Here is a 20321-nt window from a genome sequence, read left to right on the forward strand (position 1 = left end):
TGATTTGTTACATCAACTTTAAAGGCAGCATCTGTATCTTAAAATGAATTTGATTTACAAATATAGTCAAAACAAATTTAAATTCTGAGAATGATACTCTCATAGTACGAGATACATACTGTAGTGCTATACATTGCTATCACATCTATCCTACAGAAATATCTTCCCTACATTATAAATATACTCTATTTACTCTGTAGTTTACTTTATGTTGCTCTTTTCTTAAAGATTAAACATTCAAAAAGTTTTTAATTTGAAGAAGCAGGGAGAATTTAGGCTCACCTGTGAACAAGAAATTTTTCTGTCTTGTGGAGAGAGAGATCTGTGGAACAAGTTCCTACAGGAATCAAGGATAAGCCTCTGTGTTTTCTGAGGGACTATTCATGCATTTTACCAAGAGGGCAATATAAGACAAATTATCAGAGAAGGTGAACTGCTTAACAGAGTTGTTTTCAAAAAGGTCTTTGTGTGCCTAACAATAAGAAAAATTACAGACCAGACCTAAAGTAATTACTAAAACACTGCAATATCTAGAGTGATTTTTAAAACCAAGTAGGAAATTGCTTTTAACTGCCATACCTGTGGAAAAACACTTATATTTACTAAGTAAAGAACTCAGACATGGTTTGAAGCAAATTTAAGAGCATTTATTAAGGAAAGAGACCATAAATTACAATTTAATAGAAATAAACTTTTTTTTTCAGCATATCTAATTCTAAACTGTTTCCAATTTTTCCCTCATGTAAAAAATTAATCCATATAGCAAGACAGAATTTAAACTATACACAAATTGGATAACTTTTTGGGGCAACTTGCTCAAAAATACAACTCTCATAAATTGACTATCACCTACTGTTTACTTAAGAAATAAATGTAGGGGAAAGTTATGCTCATACAAAGCATTTAATCTTTTTTTGTTAGAATAGTATTGATCTAAAATCACATTTTAATAAAATCTGAAAAATTAAAATATATTTTTCAGTGTAAATATATTACTGCCTCAACATTTTATTCTGTATAAATTTAGTTGTTACTTATGGCAACATAATTGGCTGGAAAAATGCCAGTTTTTCCTCCTATTGTTCCTTCCCACCAATCAAACTGGGAATTTGTTTTAGTTGTCACTGTGATTCTGTCTCCAGCTTTGAAAGTCAAGTCACCTGGCTGTTGTCCTTCAAATGAATAAAGTGCTGTCACTTCAACTGGATCACTCCTGGAGTTATCTGAAATAAAAGGAATTAAATAAAAAGGAAATTACTAAAAGGAAATTCCTAGTGTCAGCACACACACTAAGTTCTTAAATAGAATATTCTTAGATGACAATAGAAAAGGATGACAAAAATACTAAAATAATCTATATGGACATATAAACCACTGATGAAAAATCCCCTCTGTTTCCACTGTAATCTTAGGTAAGTGAAATTTTAATACCAGCCTATCAGCGCAGTCTATTTAATAAAATAATACTCTATACAAAGCAAAGATCAGCCAGTTTTCTGTATGCCTCATATGGTCAGAGAAAGTGGGAACAAAGGTGGTGTGCTGAGGAAAGCACAAATGTTTCCTGAATGGCTGCTATCAGAGCCACTGCCCAGGTTTGAGTTTTCGTTTGTGTTCTCTGTGACAGCTTCTTCATGGAAATGGAAAAACTCAAAGGAGAAAATTTGATTTTTTAATCAAAACTCAGGATATAGGATGGCAAAATACAAAATATCCATAGCACTTCCCTTCTTGTTCCATAGGTTTTGCAGTGCCTGGGATTTTGGTGCATCTCAGATGTTAAACAGAGCCCAGAAAATGTGCCAGTGGAAAGAACTGATCATGTTTGGTGTACTGGAAGTGACTTGGTTTGTATAGGGGTATTTTCGACCACATATACAAATGGCTTTTATTCTCCTTGCACCAGTCTCTTACATAACATTTTCAGTTCTCAGCTGGGGTTGGAATCATGCCATGAGGCTTCTAAACTAATTTAAAAACAATCAAAATCTCGCATACTATTATCCATTCCTGTAGAAAATTTCAGCCAATATTTATCATTTAGCCAATGTTTAGTACCACTGAACTTTAAATCTGAGTATCTTCAATTTAACAATAAATGTTTTCTCTCAATTCCTTTAACTGTCTGAGATATAGGAGGTAGTTGCTTTAGATTAATGTTGATTTAGAAAACACTTAAATCTCTCACATGAGTGAATCTAAAAGTGAAAAATGGAAGGTACAATGGAAGATTAGTTAAGAGGAAGTAATGTTTACACAGTCAGATAGAGAGATTTTAGGGTGTATAGCTCATATGGACATGATGGCTGCATACATGATCAAGCATGCCAGATTAAAGGCTTTTAGAATTAGCTGCACCTTCTTGCTGTCAAAACTGTTGCAAAAGGGGAAACCCAACCTCTCACTAGTTTATACACTGCCAGCAGAGAGCTAGAAAGTGTGGTGAGAGAGGCATTGATACAACTGTTTTTGGTTGTTTTTTTGCAGTCTGTCTTCAGCAACTGATACCCACCAATTTTTTTTTCTTCTCGTTGCTTTTATCATTTCAAAAGGAAGAGAAAAAATTTTTTCCCTAAGGCTCACAAACACAAACTCTAGCCAAAGAGGACAGAGAAGAACAATGGACCACAAATGTATGCACAAAGAGCACAGGGTTTTCCCCCCCCACATCTGTCAATATATATGTTCATTCTACAGGTCAGTGCTTTCTCTTAATGATCTGCATTTTTAGCAATCACCAAAGACTAATAGAAAATTATTTAGCCATGAGCTGGGAGAGATTTGATTGCAGAGAAGTCAAGTGCCATCTTTCTTGATCACACAGTATCTCTCTCCTGATATCTACAGTCATGATTGAAAGTCATACAACACTGTTTCTTTTACTGTGAAAATAAAACCAAATTTATCAGGTCCATATCTCTACCAGTTACTCCTACCAAAAAGGCTTATTGCAGCTTTCCTAAACATATCTTTTACTGTCACCACTGAAACCCTGACAGACCAAATATTCAGCAATTACACAATTTTCCTCCAAGAATTCAAGCATTTGATGCAGTTGGGATGATATGATGTGCTCTCACGCACAGTTTAGTTTGAAGCTAGATATTTTGATTGAGAAAATCATAGAAAAAGTATGAAGTAAACATCAACTTTTTACTCCTAGCACTAACTGAAGAATAGTCAGAAAATGCTGTAGCCCAGGACTCCTTAGGTACTGTGTCATGAAAACAGTTATGACTCAGTTCATAAAAAGGAAGAAGGGGTGTGTTTTACCCCTGTGCAACATTCAGGTAGTACACATGGGTTAAGTGCATTTATATGCTAAATTAAGACAAAAATTTCCCATGCTTTGAGTTCTTAAATCTATGTGTTTTTATCATGTAAATGAATAATCACTCAAAGAGAATTGGAGATACTATATATTTAAAACTGGCAAAAATATATATGGAAAAAGTAGATGTTTTATAGAGCAAAAGAAAAGACTGAAAGTGCTAAAAGTGAGGTGAGATCTTATTCTCAAAAAGAAAAAGAGCTGTCAAGACCACTATGATATGCTGGACTCCCAGCAATGGTAAGTAACCAATAGTTACCACCTCCATGGCTGAACCTGCACTAAGACTATAATTCCTCTTATACAAACTGCTGAGTATTCTGAAATTGGCTCTGTAAAAGCAGGAGGAAAAATGAAAGGAAACCCGACAAAAATTAGAGCTTGAAAAGGTGGAAAAACATCCATATGTGAGATATCAAAGGGTAGCAGTGCATTCATGCCTCCAATTATTGTTTGCTCTGTCATATGAGCAAAACTCTTTTGTGTGTTTCTCATTTTTTTGTCCCTATATATGTGCATCTTTCCAAACACAGAGAAAACTCAAAGCACTACAGCTGAATATGAACACCCAGTTCTATGTCCTTGCCCAATTAGCTACCTGCAATAATTTAAAGGCATTTTTCAGCTTTATTCCTATCAGCTCTTTCATAGCCATTCCTACTTAATTTTTCCTAGCAGCCTTTTCTCATACTATAGTTTTGTTTCATTTTATTTCTCATAAAGATTTCAATTCTGCAGTTTTGTAGCACAATGCAGACAGAATGCATATTTCTTGCCTCAAGAGTTCAGCATCTCATGCTTCATATTTATATGGATGATCCTAATAATAAGGTACCTTAAATGAAGGCACTGTTACAAAATCCACCACATAGATTATACAGAAGATCTATTCTGTATTCTCATTTCCCGATTTCAGTTTTACACAGAAGGGTTTTAAATGAAATTTTTATATTCCACATGAAGATCCCTGAATGCATAGACAGAAATGACATTTGCAGCTCACACAAGATGGTGCTACAGTGCTACATAAAGCATATGATACTAAGATCATTGAGATTCATGAGTATGCATACTACAAGAAAAACAAACTACATTGTGGAAAATCCTTATTTGTTATTGCTGTTTGAATACACACTTCCACAAACACAGTGGTCAAAACAGAAAATATAGAAATTTTGGTTGAAGGCAAATTAGTACAGTAGCCAGCATATATATTCAATACTCCAGCATACACAGGTATGGCATGTGTTTGATGACAAACTTCTATGGCCACAATATCTTTCCAGTTCATTTATCTTTACATACCATAATGATTTGCAGATTTTGTGAAGGACCCCTGCTACAGATAAAAGACTTGGTGGGGTTTAAAGTAGAGTGAATTTATGGCCTCTTGGGTGTGCTACATTACAGTGTGCCTTCACACTGTTTAATTTACTAGTAGCTATAGTAGCTACTAGTTTCACATTCTAATGAGAGCTTATAAAATATTAGTAAAGCCATAGGCTGTTTACAAGACTGTATTTTGGAGAAGAAGGCATTTGTAATAATTTTGGCTTAAGCTTATGATACTTTCAAAACCCAGCTCTAAGTTGGAACACAGAATAGTTGGAACACAGTTCAGCTGTGGGCCCCAAATTTAATTTTACTGGCATAGATGCATATACCCCCCAGCCATCAGCCTGATGCTGAATATCTTGCAGAAGATGTGCTGCTTTTGGCCATGGACACAGCAATAAAACTGAAACAAGTTTCATGTACTTGAGGTTAGTGATGAGATTGCTAAGCACCCACTTTGCAAATTTTGCTAATTGTCAGTAATTTGAGTGTAATTTGTCAGTAATTTCACTCTCTGCCCCCTTAGTGGGATGTGAAAGAGAACTGGAGGGCTAAAAGTAAGAAAACTCATGGACTCATGGGTTGGGATAAGAACATTAAAATAATCTAAATAAAACAATATTTTTAAATTAAAATGTAAGGAAAAGGAAAATAACAAGAAGAGAGAGAAATAAAACCCAAGATAAGCAGGCAATACAAAGAATGGCAATTGCTCACCACTAACCAAATTATTCTCAGCCTGTTCCCAAGCAGTGGCCCCCTAGGCAGCTTTCCCCCAGGTTTATATACTGAGTATGACCCTGTGGGATATCCCTTTACCCAGCTGGGGTCAGCTGTCCAAGCTGTAATAGAATTTTTATTGCTTAAATGGAGGCCGAGAAAACTGAGCAACCACATGGACCCTGTTTGTGCAGAAGTAAGATAAAACCAACAAACAGACCTAATGATGGGAAACAACTAACAGATTGGGCAGATGCAAAAATCTGTGCTTTTGAAAACAAACATATCAAGTATCAGAAAGGTTTAGTATACTAGTACACTGTACAGAGGATCAGGTATTTCTCGTAGGTTTAATATGAGAGATGTTACTAACAGTGAACAGACAAATATTAGCTCTTTACTCATTATGGGCTTTTTCTTGGAAAGGCTTAGTACTGAGTTTATAATCAGAGTTAGGAAAGAATCCAAAGTAGGATAAAGAATTATGTCAATTACTGGGCCCATTGCAAATCTGAGTAAAAAACAGTAGTTGGTGCCATTAACAATGAAGACTTAACAGCAAATTTTAATGTCAACCTTAGAAAATGGTCTAAACACCATCACCTGCTAAGATACCACTGTGAGTGTAAATACTGTGTGTATACATTTATTGGTTACATGCCTGAAGGATGTTAAAAAGGAAGATTATTATCAGGCCCCAGCCAAACATGTTAGAGTGGAAGACAACCATTAGCTTAGATCAACAGCTATAGATGAGCCTATGCAAATAAGGCAAACTATATCATAAGATGCATTAGGCAAAGTACTGACAACAGATCAAGGGAGGTGATCTCCTTTACTCAGCACTGGCATGGCCACACCTGCAGTGCAGTCCAGTTCTCAGCTTCTCAGTACAAAAGAAATATGGGCATGCAGGAGACAATCCAGCAAAGGGCCACATGGAAGCTGCCATCGGGGCACCTCTCCTATGCAGAAAGGCTGAGACAGCCCAGGGAAGAAAAGGCTTATCAGTGTCTGTAGATATCTGAAGGGACAGGGTGGTGGAGTCAGGCTCTTGCCAGCGACGCCCAGTGACACAGGCAATGGGCATGTAGTGAAACACAGGAAGTGCTGACTGAACATCAGGCAACACTTTTTTTACCCTAAGGGTGACTGAACAGATTTCCTAGAGAGATGACAGAATTTTCATCTTTGGAGGTATTCAAAAGATATGTACCAAATCCTGCTTGAGCAAGGGGGTTGGACTAGATGATATCTAGAGGCCTTTTTCAACCTCATCCATTCTGCAATTTGGTGAAAAACTTCAAAGAGACTTTTGAAATAAAGTTATCTGAAAGTATAAAAGGAGTGCGAAAATTTGTAATTGTAGGGAGTTTGGACTGTAACAGCTATAATCAAAACCCAGTTGGATACTAATGGAACTCACACTGTCAGCATCATCTGATGGTCAGGCCAGACCATCAGAGCAGACTTCTCAACACACACTGACTAGCCTGCATCCAGCTAGGGGAGTGCCAGCATGGAGCACACCTAGTAGGGAGCCCCATTTCTCTGAGAATGTGACCTCCTGGTAAGGCCTACTTGTCAACATATGGATCAGAGTGTTGTAAAGAGCTGCACTGGCACACAAACAAATCACTTTAGCCTAGGACTGACAGAGCAACTCTTAGATCAGAGTTTAGCAAAATAAAGGGCTGAAGAGAAAGATTTATTGGTGGATGAGCAATATGAGAAATGAGATGAGGCAGTAAATTACAAGAGTATTATCTTACAGGTATGTCAGCATTTGCTGTGTTCCTCAACTGACAGAGCTAGATGTAAAAACTAAAAGGTAACACTGGCTCTTTGCAGGACAAATGAGAAGGAGAAACTAAAGATCTAAATTTCTGACTTGAGAAATGCAGCAGCATTGGGCCACGATGATGACTAAAGGCAGGCAGAAAAATGCTTAAAGTTCAACTTTGAAGTAGGTAGGTGAACCACTAAGTTAAATCTGTGATACTAACAAGATTGAGATGAAAGCTAGATCTGTCAGAGGTTCTGTCTGAGCTCAAAGACATACTTAACATGAGAGCCAGTGGGAGAATGTAAAAGATGGACAAAATGATAGGGCAGGAAATTACCTTTGAAGCAAGAACTGAATCTAGATGAGAGCAAAGAAATATTGAATTTGCAAAGGTCAGAGGAAAGGATGTTGCAACAATTGAATCATAATAGGATGAAAACATAGACAAAAGCAGAGACAGAAAGAAAAGGTAGATCCTTAAAGTGGTACCCAGAGAACATCTATAGGTCTCATTGCTCCTATAGTGAAAGTAAGAACTTCTAAAGAAATTCAAGTTGAAGAACACATGAGCTCTGCAGTGGTTGCCAAGATGAAGTTTAATATTCTATCTGGCAATTTTTATCTTGAATTCGCAATTAGTTAACAAAAGAATATCTGAGTAAAGGAGAAATAAAAATCCTTTGCAGAAAATATTATCTAGTAAATTAAAAGCAACAAAGAACAGCTAGCTGGGAAAACTTAGTCGAAAAATAGAGGGCTGAATATGGAAGACTTTTCAGTGAGACACCCAAAATATAAATGTAAAGGTGATTACAGACATAGCCCAGCAATAGAATTCAAGGATCTCAAGTATTACCAAAGAAAACAGAAGATGAATATTAATCTAAAAGGTTACATACAGAATGATGGAATGCAATTTCTAATATGTGGTTGTACACAGATCAGCAGAGACTTGGAAGTAAGAGTTACATTTATGTCAGTGAATGGCTCCTTTCCATGTTATTGAACTTGATGTCTCCAAATCAGAGTCCAGGTTCCAGTGCCAAATCATTGGAATAATGGCATATAAACATGGGCATAAATTAGCAAAGACTAATTTATCAGCATAGATAGAGCCAATGGCTTGAACAGGGAGCAAGAGAAACTCTTTTAAAGAAGGTGAAGCACATTACTGAAGAAGTTCAAAACAAGAAAAAAAGATTAGATAACAGCAGTATGATCAGCCTTGGACTTCATAAGATGAAGGATGAGATGATAATGCTGCAAAGAGATATTGTGGGCTGGAGAGTTAGAAAGAAGCAATTAGATCAGATAGATACCTGGGACAGAGAGAGGGGAGATAAAACAATGAGAATCTTCTGCTTTGGGGAGAGCAAGTTCATATCTTCTCAAGTTTAGAGAAGATATGAACTGAGTAAAACCATCTTATCTGCATCAGTGTCCTCCTGAAAGATAAACAGTATGAACAGGTAAAAGGCAACAGACACTGGCTAGGACCTGAAGCATGGTCTGGTAATGCAAGGCCTCCATACAGGTGAGACCAGCAGCTCATAACTGAATGAAGCACATTTTCTGAGATTAGGTCAGAGTCTGGTATGTGGCCAGACAATAAACTGCTTTTTTTTGCCACTTCTCTTTTTACCCCATTAGTCATCTGGGGAGGTTATTTCACAGTGTATCCCCCTGTTGCTAAGATAACTTTCTTAATGTCTAGCTCCAAGTAATTCAGTATTGGCATACTGTTTTGGTTTTTTTTCTTTTTGTTCAACATTGGCCTTTGGTTGAAACCTTTCTTGACAATTATATGCTTGATTTATGCTTTTATAGTCAAAACCCATTTTTTCACACCTTCAGACTGTTACACTAAAAATAAGATAGTTACCACATCTCAGAGACTCCTTACTCCACTCATTCAATCATTGAACTTCTCCACACCTATTCAGATTTACCTACTTGTGCAAATGAATAAACAGAATATCATTATTGGGTAAAAGGCCTGTAGTAACTGACCTTTCACATTACCAATAAACAAAGAATTGTTTAAATGGAAGGGTGAAGGAACAGAAGGAACAGAGAACTTACTTTTTGGAGAACACAGGTTTTCATATGAATGTGAAAATTGTAATTAAAAAAAAATTGTGATGAATCTGCACATGAGACTGTCAAACAGTTTCATCTAAAGAGGAGATAACCATGAATGAAGAAATCAGCAAATGAAAAATGGAAGGGAAAGGAGAGCAGAGAACACTGCAGGAACTGGAAGCCACAGAAAGGTGAAGTACAAGAACAGGAGAAGTATTAGTGATGTAGCAGAGCCACTCTTGTAGCTGAAGGCTGAGCTAAGAGTAAAATATGTGATAAAACTAGACAACACAGAGCTAAAGGGTCAAATCCATTGAGAAGAATCTTAATGAAGTTACAGAAACAAATAACAAAGATCAAGAAATTAAGGGAATGTGTACATAATTTAAAGAAATTTAAATATATATAGAGAGATATTTTGAAAATTAATGGATGTATTCCAAATCCCAGAACTCTAAACTCAGAGCCAAATTAGAACTCAACATAATACAGTACTGAATACAGGTAATACTCACTAGTTTGACAATCATCAATTGAACAAAAAGTCATTGGTTTCATAAACTGGTTTAATATTAGTGGGTTTTCAAAGTAGAGAAGTCTATTTGTACAATAATGGAATCTACTTTAAGGTTACAAAAAGGAAAAAAACCAAAAAAAACAACAAAAAAAAGCAGCTACCAAACACAAGACTAGAGGGATGTAAATTTAAGAGGGAAGATAAAGATGTCTTTGTGATTAGTGCCTTGATCTGTTCCCTGGCCATAAGAAATACTAGCACATGAAGTAAATGGTGCAGCTTGTTTCAAAGAGACTAAGGAAACAAGCCTAAAACTGGCCTGTCGATATTAATTTAGAAAATACTTAAGTTCAGCATTAATCAGGTTGAAGTCAAAGCACTAATTATGTACCAGACCAGTGATACAGAGAAAGAAACTGGACATTGCATTGTCTGATACAAAATTAATTCTGCACCGCTCTTTTTGCCAAAGAGGTTATGAACCTGAAAATATCAAAGCCTCAGTGACACAGTACCTTTTTCAAGAATGAGACAAATCCAACATCTTGGCTGTATATGATCAGTCATACTGGGGAATATCTACCTTTTACTCTATCTAAACTTACCCCCTTGGTTTTCTTTATATTTGAAGTCTATTTCTGAACTATTATTTAGAAGAGCAGCTAAAAAAGAGATTTGATGTCTTAGGTGAATTGCATCAGGGACAGTCAAAGAAACATTGGAAGGGAAGTGAGAAGGAGGTGTGGCAGAAAGATGTAAGGCTTAGTGCAGGGTTTTAAAGGAAACCACTAATTATTTTAACATATCTGTCTGCTGAAAGCTTTTCAGTTCTTTAATGCTAAGGATAGCACACCTTATCTCACTATGACATTTTGTAATTGCTTTTGAAAATTTTAAAACAGGAAAGAATACTAGTTTTAAATTCAAAATTTGTGAATTATAGTAGTCTTGATCATCATAAATCTGATAAGTCGCACTATGAGTTATAACATAGAAAAAATGGAAGATACTTTGTGGATATTCTAAAACCAATCTACATCTGTTGATAATCGGAAAGCAAAGTTGTGTCAGTATCTAAAGAACACATGCATGCAACTGAACTTCTCTCCTTATAAACAAAGCAATGGAAACAATTTCATTAATGTTATAACAGTCAACTTTTCACAGAATAACTCTGAAAATGATACTCTCATATGTAAAGAAATAAAGGTTAAAAAGTACAGAATTGTACATTCACTACTACATGAACATTTAAAAAATTAATCTCTTTTACAACTAATTTTTCCACTCATGACTTTAGAAAGCAATAAAAATGATGAAAACTGCAACTAAAAATAGTATTCTGTTATTTAAATAAAAAATACATAGTTTGCAATGGGTGTGACTACCACTTTGAATATCTTCTCAAATTTAAAAACCTCCTGCATATATTACGGAATGCTTTTATGAAAAAGGACTGGGTCATTTACTTCCTGGAATGTAAACAAAGAAAGAAAAATTCCAAAGTCATGAAATATTTAAACAACACTACCTCAAAATGTCCCTTTATGACCACATACAATGATGACTACATGACAAAGGCAGTATCTCATTCCATATAACTTTTTGAAAATTGGCATCTTGGAGACTAAGACATCATTAAGTATAGTTCACTGAGTATGTATACTTTTTAATATTTTATGGTTGAAGAAGTTTAATGTAAATAACAGTCCATGTTCTGATGATGTCTAAATTGCAAGGCTTTACATGTGTAAGTGGTTTCCAACAAATTTAGGTAATGTCAGCTTTGGCTCAAAGTTGCAGCTCAGAGCCACAAAGGTGATGTTGAATTCACGTTCACAGATAGGATGAACAAAACTAAGTCAAATTACTGCATTAGCTAAGTTACAATGTCATGATAAACAGAAATAAAACACATTACAATGTTGAAATTCACTTATTGGGCCTTATTGGGCAATGTTCATTTTGAAGCTTTACCGTTCACTATGTCTGAAGGCCTAAATAGGCCTTAAAGAGCAGCACCTTGGGAAAGAGGCAAATGATCTGTTTAAAAACTTATGAAGGAAATGAAGTAAGGAAAGTCAGAGAAAAGATGAAAGAAAGTGCCATATGAATTACTACACAGAGACTAAGAGGTCAGTAAATTAAAAGATTTTATGGCTTTCTTCTATTGTAACATGACAAAACATCAGAGAGGACTGGGAAAAATGGACTAAAGAAGAACCATATTGTCATGTATTATACACTGTGACCCTGTAGAAATTAACTTTTCAACTCCTATATGGCAACAAAATATTATGCATTCTAATGGCTACTTAGAAAAAGTCTTCAAGCAACTCCCATTTAGAAAGAAAAACAGTAGCCTAACTGTATCCTAAATACTAAAAGTCATGAAAATAATTTCAGTTCTTGAATCACACCAGTACACAGATGAGCTCCTTTCTCTACCCTATGTGCTCATTTTCCATATTCTTAGCTCTCACCTCTCAGCTTTTAGCTTAAGAAAAAAAGGGGTTTATTTCAGCTTCTGGAGCAGAACAGATGTATACTTACTTACAAATTTAATTTTTGTTGTTTCCGGACAAATAACAAATCAAGTGTTTGTTCAACCAAGCCTTAAAAATGAAATCTCAAATGTCCTATTCACATTAAACTACTAATTTCCTTAATGGCCTTTTTAATTTTGTTTTTTGAATGCAGACTCACCTCAAAAAACCCTCTGCATATACAAAACAACAACCTCAGATCTCACTGAACAGATGTTTGGGAAGGCCTAAATATGCACAGTAGATTTGACATTTTACATCTACAGGTACTAATCTGCTATAATCAGATATATTCTGTACAGATACTTGAAGTATGTCATATGCCACCATTGATCCAAATAATCTCCAATAAGGCTCATCTGATCAAAAGTCAGGAGACATGATATTCAGCAAATCACTCTCAGAACAAATAATATCTTGCTTAGTTGTTTCTTTGCCAATAATTCTGGCTTGTTTTGGGCAAGTAAACAAAATCACCTGTCTCTCTCTCTACTTTCCGAATAAAAGCTTGTAAGACACTCAAGTATTTAAATTCAATATTGAAGCCTGCAAATAATCAGTTCTTCATGATTAAGAAAACGAGGGTGTTTTTTTGCATTAAGTGAGCTTCACTGTCACTGGGGTAAAACCACTCTTTAAATGCCCCACAAATGCCTATTTGTGCCCAGTTAAACAATTTTGCAGCAAAGCCTCAACAGATAAAAAGTTCATCATCAGCTGCAAATCTGTATGCACAGAATGAAGATATTATACACACACTGTTGTAAGAGACTCAAAAAACCCAGGAGAAGACTTAGGTATTTTTGACCTCTTCTATATAAGCTAGAAATTGATCATTTCAAAGCAGATTCCATATTGCCAACTTGAGTTGTCACTGAACAGTGTCATGTCTAGCAAACGAAACTGGTGATTGAAACAGACCTGACTATATTTAAAGTTTAAGTCACTGTGCAAATTTAGCTCATTCAGTATGAAATGTATTTCGCTGGTTTTGAGTTTCTGGCCTACTGGGGAACATGCTGGCTCATCATCTTCATCTGCTGATGGAATGCTTTCTATCTTTGTTTCAGCACACTCAGCTTTTGCATTAAAGAAGTGCCTTTTTTGTTAAGCATCTGTGGATGTATTTGATATTTAGGATATAAAAAACCCCTACCTCCTGCTTGCAAGAGTCAATTCCATAGCAGTACTTTTGCTGATTACTTTTTGTATTTTTCTGACATTTCAAAAAACAATTAGATTTTCATTCAAAGTGAAAAGGTCAAATAAACCATATCAATTTCAAGGGCTTTATCATGCTCAACATGACATTAATGCAAATAATGCCTGTGCTGAAATCATACTGCAAAAGCTGAGATGCAATCCTAAGCACAGCCTTCATATTCTGAAAAGCAAAGTACAGTCACCAGAACTGAGCTGTTTTATTCAGGTCAAATTTTATTCCTGATGACTTAGGAATGATCTGGGACTCCCATGTTGACAAGCTTCTCCATGTTTCCTCTACACATACCGAGTTAGCATCTCAATCTCAATACACTGTCTGCATTTTGGTCAGCTTCAAAATTTCTGGCAAGGGTATTATTGGCACATAACCTGGTTCACTTGATAGAAGTCTTAGCTTTTACAAAGGTCTGGGAAAAAATCTACAGCCTCTAGAAAAAAACCAAAGAGTAGTAAATTTATTTTTGCTTTTTTTTTTTTTTTTTTTTTTTTTTTTTTTTTTTTTGCTTTGCATGGAGAGATTCTTCTCTGGCTAGAAAAATGGTTAAAATGACAAAATTATATGAGACAAAAACTATGTTATATGTAAATATACTAAATAATAATGCTGCACAAGGCCTCATTTGAAGGTCTGTTCACAATCCATATCATCAGTGTTTAAAACTGGTTGAAAACAAAATGGGCCAAGAATAGAAAGCCTGTTTTCAAGGCAAAATGAAAATGAGCTTTGCAGAATAAAACAAATTAAAGATGTTACTACTACATTGCACGGGAATCAGACAGGAAAGAAATTTTGCTATGGAACTAGCAAGCATAAGAAAAGAATAATAATCTCGATAAGAAAAAATATAGATGAAAACAAGGAGTCTCAAGTCATTGTGAAAGATTCAGAAACTGCACTCTGTAAAGGAAACAAGTGAGTATCTCTTGTTTTAATACAAAGTCTAGCACCTTCATGATAACATTTATATTTTATATGAACACCTGCAATGTATAGAAAACTCTTGTTAACTTTAGCTGCACTAAGGGACATAGGGGCTGTTGAAATTGATGCTAGGATTTCTTCTTTCCACAATTACTAATTCTCATTGTTTTTTATGTTCCTTCAGCAGCAGTACAGCTATTATTAATTCTACTTACACCACAGGCTTCATCAACTTATAATTTCAAAAGGTATTCAATCAATGTTCCTTTCCTGTGCCAAATGGTGACTCAAGCAATTGTACTTCCACTGACAGTATCCCATGGCACAATCCTGTAATGATTTGACCATAGTTTAAACTGGTAGGCAAAAGGTATATTGTCCCATTCATTACAGAACAGCTTCAGCAAGAGCTAGAAATGACACAGAACCATAAACTAGAGCCTAATCTGATCAGTGCAAACTCTGCAACCTGCAACATTCACCATCACATCGATGAAGCATCTTCAGACAGTCATTAGATCAGCCAATATCAGCCATGGAGTGCTGGTATTACACTTCCAGTGAAGCACAACCAAACTTTGCAGAATACTCAATACATCAGCCTAGTCAATTATGATAAAGTTCTTGAAATGAAAAAGCAAACAGTACCATAATTTTCAGATCAAATTTAAGTGTGGTATTAACAGTATTCTTCATACATATGCTTTTAAATCAAGTAAAATATTGGCTGTATAGATGCTCTTTAAAAAGAACTAACAGTAATCACATCCCTTGGTGCAAGCATGAGGGAATTCAGGCTTGCAGATGGGATTCAACCACTGGCTCAAATTTGTCCAATGTTCAATATATGTGAAGGCAGATTTTTCCCTCAACAGTATCTCCAAACTTACTCTGGTGTCTCAACTCAGATTCTGTCTCATCCTGTAGTTGCTGACAAAAGGCAGAAATGTCAGGAGTAAAGAAGACACAGTCTAAATCTTTTGGCAGAGACCAATACTTGAAATTGTAGACCAGAGTAGGCTTTCCCATTATATTTTTCCTTACAGAGGAGTTTTCTATTTTCCTATTTTTAATCCTCTTTTGACACCTTCCTTGCTACATAGCAAAGGAGCTGCTAAAAACACGAAGATGCAACACTGAGAGAAACGGGGGAAGAGGGGTGCAAGTCTCACTGTGTATGAAAAAACTAACACTTCCTTTCCACAAGAGTAGAGGTCACTTCTAGATAAGCTTCTTCATGAAAAAACAACTAATATTTGAAGGTCACCTAATATGGCAAAAAAATCATTCATGAGAAAGACAAACCAAATTAAATATAACCAGAGAAGTTTCAATGGAAGCCTTGCCAGACCTCTCCATGAAAAGGTAAGAAGTTTCTTGAAACATTGTCGTTTTGTAGACATGAAAAGCATTATTACATCATTTCTAGAGCAGTTATTTGTTGTACTAGTTCAGCTTACATTCGTGTCTGGTTTATTTCTTTTTTTTTTTTTTTCCTTGGCCTCCTATTTTTTATTCAGGGACTGGCAGTGTTTCTACAAAAGGTGAATGACCTTCTTGGTTCAATCAGAAATATCCAGATGGCTGACCTGCATGATGAAACACCAAACCAGCACAGCCAGAGTAGATGCAGGACTCCAGGTCCCTCCATGACTGAGAATATATCACATTCTGGGGAACCCTGATTTTACTGCTCATGGGAAAATACATTTGAAGTGGGTGTTCCATCATGGTGAAAAATAATAATTTACCATAGAAAAGAAAGTCTTTCCTTAGCATTTAGTATAAAGTAGATATTCTTGTCCCTCCTATAAGGATGGATCTGTAAAGCATCAGCCCAAAGACCTGCAATTCTTATAATAGTGTTAGCCTTTGTCTCAAGTCAGTAAAACACAGTGGCATTTCACCCCACATTGGAGAGAAATCCTGAATATCTATCACTTCCTTGAGCTAGTCAAAACTTCTGGTTGGTTTCAAGAACTATAAATTAAGCAGGAGCTCCCATACTCCCAAAGGTTTTTCTGGATAATAGACAGGAAAGCAATTTAAGCTTGCTTTAGTCTTACTGCATGAACAACACAGAAGAAAATACTATCTAAAGAAGTACACAGCTTTGAAACAACACTTAAAGTGTGTATTCCAGATGCTAAAGCATTCATCTGTATGTGTTACAATGCCTTCAGAAAATACTTCAATCCATACTATTTAACATTTAAATGCTCCTGTGAACAATTTCATATTTTAATTTTGTGAATCAGAATTATCACCTTAGTGGCGCTTTGCACTTAAAAAAATATGCATAGATTGCACGGCATTTTTTCTGTGCTTTAGCTCTTATTTCACAATTTTTATTCCAAACAATTAAAAAATCCTATGAAAAAATATTGTTACCCATGCCAGAGTAGCTGGTTCATACTTAGCATAAACAACAGTACTCTGCCCATGCATGCACACATACATGAGAAAGACCCCAATTTCATTCTAGCATGTCTGACCTCAATCTCTCTGTGCCTTGTTGTATTTTGAGTTAGCAGATTATATACATCAAATTATTTGTTTCAGTATGACCAGTGAAGGCCTGCATGCTGCATATTTTCCTCTCAGCTTGCCACAATATAAGCCATAAGCAGCTTGATTATCTGACTTATCACAGTCATGATAGTAATAGTACAATCCTAGTAAAAGTGAATCAGGGATAAAAATAGTCTCAAAAATAATTTCCTGGGATTTCCTGGGTTTCGTTAGTATTAAGAAAGAGCTCATAATAGCAAGAAAATTAATACTGTGGGGGACCACCAGATGGATGTTTTATTTTTTTAGTAACTAAATATAAACATGCCACAAGTCTTGCCATGAAAAACACAAAAATAGACCAAGCTCAGCTAAAACTCTTAAAACAAAACAAAAGCACTCATACTTTAGTTTACCAAATTAGTAGACAATGTTATGAAGGATTATGGCAGAAACATTATATGCCTCACTTTGTAAAATTTTTCTAAAACAAATAGCTATTTGTCACACTGAGCTTATTGATTTTGTAGTTTATAATCTGCTAAGAGTTTCTCATCAAATTATACTATTGAAGGAACAGATTACTGCACAGCTTAATGAGGGTTCTTTCTTACTATAGTTCTATTTGATCCCTCAGCAAATCTCTTCCTTTCTTGGAAAAAGAGTAATTCATAAACTGAAGAATAAAAAGTGAGATTTTTTTCAGTTTCAGATACGCAGCACATATCCGCAACACCTAAAGAGTATGTACACATCTGATTTTATTGTGTTTTCATGGATGATTTAATTTCCAGTTCAAAAGCAAAATGCATTTTTCCCATCACTGTGAACCACAGAGTTTTGCTCCATCCTTAAAAACAAGAGGTTCTGGACTCCTTCTCCATTCCAGGTCTATGCAGATATCAGATACAAAAAAACCCCATTTTATAATCTTAATTAAATGTTAAAAGTTTTTGATTAAATTTTACTACAGTTCAAGTTGGCAAAGGAAACTTCAGAACGATGAAACCATTTTGAATCATGATCCAAAACAGACAGAAACAAGCACATAATGAAATATGGACAACATCCTGGAAAGGCAGGCTTGACTTTGCTTTCTAACAACAAAGCAAAAGCAAAAATTCGGGTATTACACTGAGAAAAAGTTAGTCTGACACCACAGAGATAGCTGATTTTGTTTCTATGAAAACTCGTGAAATATTTTTACTTTCCTGCTGTTGTGCTTAATCTTAATTGAAATAAAAATGCCCAAGTCAAAAGTCACTCATCAAGAGGAGATTTGGGCACACTTACATTTCTCTTGTAGCACAGCTGTCAGATTTTTTTGTCAGTGGGCATATCTAAACATGGAACTGCACAGTGAATACAAATAGTTGCATGTTAGATTTCCAGTTAAATCTGAGTTGTTCCAAAATAGTACTGGTTTTTCTCAACCTAAGTTGAGAAATACATATATAAAAAATAAAGTGATTGCTTCAATACATATTTACCAAAGCAAGCCTATTTTAAAGTTGCAAGAACATGAGTGATGCTCTCTTTCAGCAGTTCTATGTAAAAATTCCATTTTTTCATTATACTGTGTTAAAAAAGCTCAGCACCACACATAAGTAGAGGTACTAATTAATGCAGAGACTGCTAGCATGGTGTCCATGTTCCAACTTATATTTTCTTTTCCAAGTTTGATCAATATTATCCTAGAGAGTAATAACAAGATAACAAGTTAGATGTAAACTGAACTGCAGAACAGGAATGAAGGTAAAATAAGTGAAACAGGAGGTGAAATCACAAGCAAAAAATGAAAAAAAATTAAAGCTTTTTACCTCAGAAGAGGTTTATGAATTCTTAGTCCATATCATTCTCTTGGCTTAGTTAAAACATTTGTAACTGGCCACAAAAAATCCATAATGTACTAACAAAGGCAAATTCACATACAAATCCCTCAATTTTCCTTGACAAAATACACTTCAGGAGGCATGAAAATCTGTCTTGGAATTCTCTTGGGAAGCAGATTTTCACAGATCTACTGAACCATCTGGTGTTCATAGATTACCAAAAGAAGCACTGAGATCATCTCTGAAATTACAGAGAAGTGGGCCAGGCCTGATTCCTGGAGAACTGTAACCATGAAAAGCAGCAGCTCTGATGCATTCAGTTACCACAAACTGAATTTGCCACCTCATGGTACCACCTAATCAAAAAGGGTTGATATTGCCTCAATTGTTTTAAACATAGATAAGGAACACTCAAGAAGGTATAAATAAATAAATAATAGAAAATTTAAGGACTGGAGTTTAGTGCAAATTCATTAGAGCTTTTAGGAGCCCAAATCTTATTGATGCCAGTGAGCTCACAGCTCAGAATTTGGTATTTGTATTATTACTTAAAATTTGAGAGGAAAGAGAAAATGACTTTTGACAAAGAGCTCATCAATCTGGCAATCAAAAGAAAGATGAAGGAAGACCAAAAAGTGATTTGATTACAGCACAAGTGTCTCAAAGAGAACAAGAAGGGAACAAAAATAAAAGCTCCTCTGCATAGTAAGGGCTCTTTAATATAGCAAAGAAAGCCACAACAAATTTTGTCTAAAAGCTGCAGACAAATTCATGTAGGAAGACATGAATTTTTAATAATGAGGTTGACAAATCACTCAAATCATCATTGAAGGAAGAAGGGTTTTTTTTTTAGCTACTTAAAAACAGTGACAATTTTCTCATCTGCCTCCATATCCTCATCAGTAGGTTTCACATAGCACTTCTTTCACATGCAAGAATATAAATATATGCCTATTGGGACAATAACAATCTGTTAATATTTTATTTTATTTTCAAAGTGAAAGGTTTCTGCTGAAAAAAACGAGTCAAAATTCATATTTTGGGGGTCTTTTTTAGTTTTACGGTAATCAGGTTGGAGTGTGTTGATTTTATGCACAATAGTTAAAAAGTTCAATGGCTGCAGATAATTTACTGCATTCAAAAATCCAAAGAAGAAGGCAAATATTTTTCTCAAGATAAAATTTTGAAATATTTACTTTAGTAACTCTGGAAAGTAAGAAAGACAGTGTTTCTGAAAGCAATCTAAAAAAAAATCCTGAAATATTCAGGCTTCACATCCACAAGTTCCTATGGGTTTCCTGAGCACATCACATGGACCCTTAAAAAATGCACACAGCATCATTACTTTCTCCAAATTTTCAAAAAATACTTATATTGTTATCAAAAGAACTGCTTTTGTGTTCAGTATGAGTATTTTGTCTTATAGTATTGTAAGAATTTAAACCCATAGTGAGATTTGATAATTGTTAAGAATAGTGAAAGCACACTGCTTGGAAGGAAGAAATTTCTTCCATT

The 20321-nt window shown here is 35.2% G+C and overlaps 1 protein-coding gene across 2 annotated transcripts in view; it reads right to left on the bottom strand.

Moving 5' to 3' along the window:
* Positions 1-631: 631 nt before the first annotated feature.
* The window catches only part of SH3YL1 (SH3 and SYLF domain containing 1), a 45281-nt gene continuing 25591 nt past the window's right edge, over positions 632-20321 (bottom strand). For both annotated transcript variants that reach the window (XM_064707642.1, XM_064707641.1), the window contains exon 10: positions 632-1223. In XM_064707642.1, coding sequence (XP_064563712.1) covers positions 1024-1223 — 200 coding nt within the window. In that variant the 3' untranslated portion in view covers positions 632-1023. The remainder of the gene's footprint in view (positions 1224-20321) is intronic.

The sequence above is a fragment of the Zonotrichia leucophrys genome, chromosome 3 (assembly GCF_028769735.1).
Source record: "Zonotrichia leucophrys gambelii isolate GWCS_2022_RI chromosome 3, RI_Zleu_2.0, whole genome shotgun sequence".
In the NCBI taxonomy this organism is placed as follows: Eukaryota; Metazoa; Chordata; class Aves; order Passeriformes; family Passerellidae; genus Zonotrichia; species Zonotrichia leucophrys.